The 8,527-nt window shown below is 45.3% G+C and overlaps 1 protein-coding gene across 1 annotated transcript in view; it reads left to right on the top strand.

Moving 5' to 3' along the window:
- Nucleotides 1–633: 633 nt before the first annotated feature.
- Nucleotides 634–8,527, top strand: part of LOC117537060 (fibronectin type III domain-containing protein 4-like) — a 27,701-nt gene continuing 19,807 nt past the window's right edge. Inside the window, exon 1 of the mRNA XM_034202238.1 lies at nucleotides 634–687. Within this exon, the coding sequence (XP_034058129.1) occupies nucleotides 634–687 (54 nt within the window). The remainder of the gene's footprint in view (nucleotides 688–8,527) is intronic.

Below are 8,527 nucleotides of genomic sequence, written 5' to 3'. Positions count from 1 at the left end.
AGAGTCCTCCTACATGCTTCTGATAAGGGTGACTGTGCCAGCCAAACCTGACGACGAGTCTGGACGAGAGTGGACATCAGGCGCCCAGCTCTCTAGACATCAGAGCAAACGCCTGTAATGAGGCGTCACTGAGGCTGGTAGAGGGAGCGCTAAGAGCCTCCTGCTGCAGGGAGGCTGAGAGGGCGAGCATGAGGTGAGAGAGGGACTTGCCTATACGGCCCATGCGCGCTGCTGCATCGTAAGCCTTAGTGAGCAGGTCATCAGTGACCCGACATTGGGGTCGAGGGCACCTGGCCTCCGACCTCAGAGCTTCGTCAGGGGAAACGATTAGGGAAGCAATAGTAGGCTCAACAGCCGGCATGTGGTCAAGGCCGACTTTTGCCGCATCCTGCATGGCTGTCAGGGCTCGGCCATCGGACGTAAGACGGGAAAGAGTCTTAGTGTCCCTCCAGCATGCATGTAACTCCCTCAGATACTCACAAGAGGGAGGAACGGCAAAGGTGGCGGGTGCCAAAGTGCGCCTGAAGAACGCACTGGCAGGCGCTGTTTCGGGCTGCTGTACATCCAGCTGCTGGTGAGCCAGTGCCATGCGAATGACGGTATCCATGGAGCCGTCATCTGCCCCCTACGAGGATGCATGAGCTGAGGTACAGGAGCCAGGCCCAGAAGCATGGGACGGGCCTCCCCGTCATACTCATTAAATTGAGTGGCTGAAGCTGCCATCGAGAACACATCGTCATCTGGAATCAGCTCAGCCATGGGTGGACTGGGTGCAGCGGCGTGCCCTGTACTGGCACCAGAATGGAGAGCCAAGAGGAGTGACTTCATCTGGCCTAGCTCAGTAGTGAGTAGGTCCATCCTAGAGGACAGCCTATCAGGCTTAGTCCTCTTCTTGGGTGGGGCACCCGCAGCCTCTGCTGCCCTACGCCTAGGACGGGTAGGTTTCCGCTGTAGTCGACTGTGCAGGGGAAAGGCCACCCTCAGTCAGTAGTTCAACCTCGGCTAGTCTAGCAGCCAGGGCCACCTTAATGCACGGGCTGACCTGGGCTGAAGCCCAGGGGCCTACGGAAATTGGGGGCCTATCATGAACCATTAAAAAATCCAAAATCACACGATAAATACATTTTTGAAGCTTGTAAAGGGAAGAAGACAGCTCTCCCTCGCCACTCTGCTGTTCCCCTCCCTCCGCTGAAATTATGAATGTAAGGCGTATAGCAATCATAGATAACACGGCAGGGTCCGTTACCGTTTTTTTCATCTGGTTTCAAATAAACAAAGTCTTGGCTTTCAGAATATTAAACTTGTTTTGGAAAATTCAGATGATAAATACAAGTTTGAAGCTTGTAACAGCATAATTACAAGCGGAGAACGGAGTAACTTGACGTCACAACAGGCATAACAACAGCCGGTGTTTCTCGTGAGGGTTTTCCCCGGGAAACAAACACAATACACACAAACGTAAAAATACACAAACACACACGTATACACCCACACACTCGCGAGCTTCTCCCAGACCAGTAATCCAAACGAAAATATCTTCCCTCCATACTATTTTGATCATTTGCTCCGCTAATCAATCAGATCGATGGATTCCAGAGATTTTTCTCAAAAATGTTGACTCCGTAACAGTCAGTGGGCACCACTTAAAAACCAATCAGAATGAGAATATGTTTCACATGTGACTTATTCAAATTGCGACTGAGTGACAGAAGAAGGTTGTTAAAGAGCAAATGTCGGAGAAGAAAAAGTTTGAGAGTGGCGCTCGGAAAAGGAAATTGTTGAGGGAAAAGGAGTTTTAAGACAAGCAGCTATTACAAAAAATGCCGAAGCTTACAGGTTATTTTTAGCCCGTAGGCCAGGATAAGGAGGAAGGACAGATGAGTTCTGTACCGAGCGGCAGCGGTGCCGGCCGCGGGGCCTCGGAACCAAGTAGGCCGTCTGGTTCTGATAGCGATGGAGTGGCGGGAGAGAAAAACACACAGGAGGGACATTATCTGTTGGAGGAGATGGAGAGGACAACGAAGACTTGCTACGTGGAGGGGAGCCAACGGCAACCGGACACATACATGAGGGAGGCCCGATACGTCACTCATCTGGAGGAGAGGACCAGGCGCGCATAGAGCAGAGTAGATAAGTGCGATCACAGAGCCTGCCGAGGCTATAAATGACTTTGATTTGTTGTTTAAATAGGGGGCCTACAAAACCGATCAGCCCCAGGGCCTGATGGCAGGTTAAGGCGGGCTTGTTAGCAGCTCTTACCGCACGAGGCATGATGGTGCAATTCATGCACGGGTCCTCCGAAAGGCCCTCCCTCAGATGCTCGAGGCCAAGACAAGAGGGGCAAAGGTCATGGCCATCCTCTGGTTGAAGAGAAGCCATACAGGTGTTACAGCCGTTAAACATAGCGACAGCACCAATGAAAAAACTCCATACTAATTGCTGCTGGCAGCTTATGTCAGTCTGAGGGCCAGGAAACAATATACGCAGTGGAGGGGAGTGAGCACAATAGTAGTTAGCGTGAGCGTGAGCACTCTGCTAACTGGGGTGAGAAAAACGAAGTCAGTTAGTGGTAGATATGCTGTGAGAGGAGAGCGGGAATACTCTCTCCACTAGCGCCGTAGCAGGTTAGCCTGAGCGAGAGCACTCAGCTAACTGGAGGATGGAACAGGAACCAATTGTGCGCCGTGAGAGGGGAGCGAAGACACTCTCTTCACTAGCGCCGTAACAGTTAGCTTGAGCGAAAGCACTCAGCTAACTGGACGATAGAACAGGTAAGGAACCAAATGTATGTAGTGAGAGGGGGGCGGGGACGCTCTCTACACTAGTGCAGTAACAAATTAGCGAGAGCCCTCGGCTAACTTGTACGCAATTATTTAATTAGCTTGAGAATAGATAGCACAATCAGCAATAAATGGTAGCGATCTCACCGGCTGACGTGCAGGAGTGTCCGCTCTTTACCGGTCCGGAGCTCCTGGGGTCCGAGCGGGTGAACACCGCGGTCCCCTCCCTTGGGAGGGCGGACAGCTCGTCGCAGCCTTTGGAGGGCGAGCGTTTTTCTAGCCTGCAGCTCCAATGGAGACGATCACAAGGCTACAGGTAGCGATGAGCTAGAATCTATCTTCAATAAGCTAGCTTGGCTTCTACTCATAAGTAGTAACCTGTGCAGCGAGAAGATGAAAAAGGACTGAACTCATTGACAACACCGGAACTTATGCCTTCCGGGGTCATACGAGGTAACACGTGACTTTGTTGATATAAATATTAGACCTGCGCATGCGCGAGACAGAAGATATTCAGTGCTAAGCACCGCCTCTGGCGGTCAGTAAGGATGAAATAGAACAAGACTATTTGATGTTAATATCTAAATTTCTTTCACATTAACTAATTTGATCATCTCCCTGCTGCCTTGGGAATTACTATTACAGATCATAAAGAATGTTAATGATCCACATCAACCATATCACTCTCCTGCCTAATCCCTCTCTGTTCTCACACGCTGGTGGGAGGGATGACAGTTCAATAGTAAGGGCTGCAGAGACTGTACATCAGGCCTCATTGAGCGTCATAATCAGAGTACTCAGGGGGACCGTGCAGCCCAAGCAGTTCACGTTTGCTGTAATGAATCAAAGGCATATTTGAGTGGACTGAGATATGTCTGTGTGGAAGTGTAATCTGTAACATGCTCTCAGGCCTCCTGGCTGTGGGACATGATGAGCTTTACCAGTTACAGCAATTTGCATCTTCCTTCTTGTCAGCTTGACTTACAGTTTGTAAGCCGTTCTCCTGCAATGTACTGATTCAAACATCTCCCTGCTTGCACTTAATTGGCTCTTTTCATCAACCCCCACGGCCTTTGTGCTGAATTACTTTCCACAATCATTGTCATGATTTTGGATTTTTGTTTTCATTTTCCACCTTTTTGTTTTGACATGTTTTCATCCTTAGAGGTTTCTCAATACTCAAATGTCCCCTCCTCGACTCCTCGGTCCTCCGGTAGTGACCCGGAAATGAATTTCAGCGCGCCATGTTGAAGGACATCTCATTTCTCTAAATGCACTTCGAGGACCGAGCATCGAGCATCGAGGAGGCTCTCTGGAGGAGCTCTAACCGAGGAGACACTGATGCATCCTCCACGGCTCCTCCACGGATGCATTTCCGGGAACGGTGGAGGTGTGACGCACGGCCGGACTTATCTCAGCCAATGACAGCTCTGCATGCATCCCTTGGATATTATATTAGTAACTGCTTTCATCGCAACGCGATGTTTACAGTGAGAACAGCTGTGATGTCCGTGCAGAAAGCAGAGCAGTGTGTAAAATATATATCACTCAGTATAACAGGCCTACATTACTTTCTGTATTTGTATGCTTTAGTTTAGTAGATATCTACAAACAAAAAGTCGATATTTAGTGCTTCACATAATAAAATACACAACGGCTGTAGCCTGATTATGCTTTAGGAGCATAGGTGTGTGTGGTAGCCTGTGTGTAGGAGTGTGTGTTGTACAGTGCGTAGATGCGGCGGACAGACGGGTCTTAGTTGGTTTGGTGTCCTATTCTTACTTTTAATACTTGTACAACTTTTGGCCAGTAAATTCAATTCCCCATTTCAGCGACCAGAGAGAGAGAGGAGGGGGTGATATATCCAGTCTCTGATTGTGTTACGTTATTATGAGAGCGCTCTCATACTTGTTTGATTCTGAAATTGTATATATTTATATAAATATATGTGTGTGTATATGTCCGCATCTGTAGCCTGTTATTGTCTCATTATACCGCACTGTGAATGAATTAAAAGTAAATATATAAGTCATCATGAACACATCTGTCCATCAGACAGAGGGCTGCTGTGCCTCCTGTCATCCTTAATGGACGTCTCTTTAAAAAACGAGTTGAAACTGGTGAAAAGTGGAAATAACTGTAGGGTTTTGGTCGGAAGTGTCAGCGGAGCTTTAAAAAAACCAGTTGAAACTGGTGAAAAGTGGTAAAAACTGTAGGGTTTTGGTCGGAAGTGTTAGGGGAGCAGTGAAAAGTGGAAAAAACTGTAGGGTTTTGGTCGGAAGTGTTAGTGGAGCGTTAAAAAAACCAGTTGAAACTGGTGAAAAGTGGAAAAAACTGTAGGGTTTTGGTCGGAAGTGTTAGGGGAGCGTTAAAAAACCAGTTGAAACTGGTGAAAAATGGAAAAAACAGTAGGATTTTGGTCGGAAGTGTTAAGGGAGCGTTAAAAAACCAGTTGAAACTGGTGAAAAGTGGAAAAAACTCTAGGGTTTTAGTCGGAAGTGTTAGGGGAGCGGTGAAAAGTGGAAAAAACTGTAGGGTTTTGGTCGGAAGTGTTAGCGGAGCGTTAAAAAACCAGTTGAAACTGGTGAAAAGTGGTAAAAACTGTAGGGTTTTGGTCGGAAGTGTTAGGGGAGCGTTAAAAAACCAGTTGAAACTGGTGAAAAGTGGTAAAAACTGTAGGGTTTTGGTCGGAAGTGTTAGGGGAGCGGTGAAAAGTGGAAAAAACTGTAGGATTTTGGTCGGAAGTGTTAGGGGAGCATTAAAAAACCAGTTGAAACTGGTGAAAAGTGGAAAAAACTGTAGGGTTTTGGTCGGAAGTGTTAGTGGAGCGTTAAAAAACCTGTTGAAACTGGTGAAAAGTGTTAAAAACTGTAGGATTTTGGTCGGAAGTGTTAGGGGAGCGTTAAAAAAACCAGTTGAAACTGGTGAAAAGTGTTAAAAACTGTAGGGTTTTGGTCGGAAGTGTTAGGGGAGCGTTAAAAAACCAGTTGAAACTGGTGAAAAGTGTTAAAAACTGTAGGGTTTTGGTCGGAAGTGTTAGGGGAGCGTTAAAAAAACCAGTTGAAACTGGTGAAAAGTGGAAAAAACTGTAGGGTTTTGGTCGGAAGTGTTAGTGGAGCGTTAAAAAACCAGTTGAAACTGGTGAAAAGTGGAAAAAACTGTAGGGTTTTGGTCGGAAGTGTTAGGGGAGCGTTAAAAAACCAGTTGAAACTGGTGAAAAGTGGTAAAAACTGTAGGGTTTTGGTCGGAAGTGTTAGTGGAGCGTTAAAAAACCAGTTGAAACTGGTGAAAAGTGGTAAAAACTGTAGGGTTTTGGTCGGAAGTGTTAGTGGAGCGTTAAAAAACCTGTTGAAACTGGTGAAAAGTGTTAAAAACCGTAGGATTTTGGTCGGAAGTGTTAGGGGAGCGTTAAAAAACCAGTTGAAACTGGTGAAAAGTGTTAAAAACTGTAGGGTTTTGGTCGGAAGTGTTAGGGGAGCGTTAAAAAACCAGTTGAAACTGGTGAAAAGTGGAAAAAAACTGTAGGGTTTTGGTCGGAAGTGTTAGTGGAGCGTTAAAAAACCAGTTGAAACTGGTGAAAAGTGGAACAAACTGTAGGGTTTTGGTCGGAAGTGTTAGTGGAGCGTTAAAAAACCAGTTGAAACTGGTGAAAAGTGAAAAAAACTGTAGGGTTTTGGTCGGAAGTGTTAGTGGAGCGTTAAAAAACCAGTTGAAACTGGTGAAAAGTGGAAAAAACTGTAGGGTTTTGGTCGGAAGTGTTAGTTGAGCGTTAAAAAACCAGTTGAAACTGGTGAAAAGTGGAAAAAACTGTATGGTTTTGGTCAGAAGTGTTAGGGGAGCGTTAAAAAACCAGTTGAAACTGGTGAAAAGTGGAAAAAACTGTAGGGTTTTGGTCGGAAGTGTTAGGGGAGCGTTAAAAAAACAGTTGAAACTGGTGAAAAGTGGAAAAAAACTGTATGGTTTTGGTCGGAAGTGTTACGGGAGCGTTAAAAAAACCAGTTGAAACTGGTGAAAAGTGGAAATAACTGTAGAGTTTTGGTCGGAAGTGTTAGGGGAGCGTTAAAAAACCAGTTGAAACTGGTGAAAAGTGGAAAAAACTCTAGGGTTTTGGTCGGAAGTGTTAGTGGAGCGTTAAAAAACCAGTTAAAACTGGTGAAAAGTGGTAAAAACTGTAGGATTTTGGTCGGAAGTGTTAGGGGAGCGTTAAAAAACGAGTTGAAACTAGTGAAAAGTGGTAAAAACTGTAGGGTTTTGGTCGGAAGTGTTAGCGGAGCGTTAAAAAACCAGTTGAAACTAGTGAAAAGTGGTAAAAACTGTAGGGTTTTGGTCGGAAGTGTCAGCGGAGCGTTAAAAAAACCAGTTGAAACTGGTGAAAAGTGGAAAAAAACTGTAGGGTTTTGGTCGGAAGTGTTAGCAGAGCGTTAAAAAACCAGTTGAAACTGGTGAAAAGTGGTAAAAACTGTAGGGTTTTGGTCGGAAGTGTTTGGGGAGCGTTAAAATACCAGTTGAAACTGGTGAAAAGTGTTAAAAACTGTAGGGTTTTGGTCGGAAAGTGTTAGCGGAGCGTTAAAAAACCAGTTGAAACTGGTGAAAAGTGTTAAAAACTGTAGGGTTTTGGTCGGAAGTGTTAGGGGAGCGTTAAAAAAACCAGTTGAAACTGGTGAAAAGTGTTAAAAACTGTAGGGTTTTGGTCGGAAGTGTTAGGGGAGCGTTAAAAAACCAGTTGAAAACTGGTGAAAAGTGGAAAAAACTGTAGGGTTTTGGTCGGAAGTGTTAGGGGAGTGGTGAAAAGTGGAAAAAACTGTAGGGTTTTGGTCGGAAGTGTTAGTGGAGCGTTAAAAAACCAGTTGAAACTGGTGAAAAGTGGTAAAAACTGTAGGGTTTTGGTCGGAAGTGTTAGTGGAGCATTAAAAAACCAGTTGAAACTGGTGAAAAGTGGTAAAAACTGTAGGGTTTTGGTCGGAAGTGTTAGGGGAGCAGTGAAAAGTGTTAAAAACTGTAGGATTTTGGTCGGAAGTGTTAGGGGAGCATTAAAAAACCAGTTGAAACTGGTGAAAAGTGTTAAAAACTGTAGGGTTTTGGGTCGGAAGTGTTAGGGGAGCGTTAAAAAACTAGTTGAAACTGGTGAAATGTGGAAAAAACTGTAGGGTTTTGGTCGGAAGTGTTAGGGGAGAGCGGTGAAAAGTGGAAAAAACTGTAGGGTTTTGGTCGGAAGTGTTAGGGGAGCGGTGAAAAGTGAAAAAAACTGTAGGGTTTTGGTCGGAAGTGTTAGTGGAGCGTTAAAAAACCAGTTGAAACTGGTGAAAAGGTGGAAAAAACTGTAGGGTTTTGGTCGGAAGTGTTAGGGAAGCGTTAAAAAAACAGTTGAAACTGGTGAAAAGTGGAAAAAACTGTAGGGTTTTGGTCGGAAGTGTTAGGGGAGCGTTAAAAAAACCAGTTGAAAACTGGTGAAAAGTGGAAAAAACTGTAGGATTTTGGTCGGAAGTGTTAGGGAGCGGTAAAAAAAAAAAACCAGTTGAAACTGGTGAAAAGTGGAAAAAACTGTAGGGTTTTGGTCGGAAGTGTTAGGGGAGCGGTGAAAAGTGGAAAAAAACTGTAGGGTTTTGGTCGGAAGTGTTAGGGGAGCGTTAAAAAAACCAGTTGAAACTGGTGAAACGTGGAAAAAACTGTATGGTTTTGGTCGGAAGTGTTAGGGGAGCGTTAAAAAAAACCAGTTGAAACTGTTGAAAATTGGAAAAACTGTAGGG

This window comes from Gymnodraco acuticeps, unplaced genomic scaffold, assembly GCF_902827175.1.
Source record: "Gymnodraco acuticeps unplaced genomic scaffold, fGymAcu1.1, whole genome shotgun sequence".
Classification (NCBI taxonomy): Eukaryota; Metazoa; Chordata; class Actinopteri; order Perciformes; family Bathydraconidae; genus Gymnodraco; species Gymnodraco acuticeps.
Note: the sequence above shows the minus strand (reverse complement) of the source record. Positions and strands in the feature narration are given on the sequence as shown.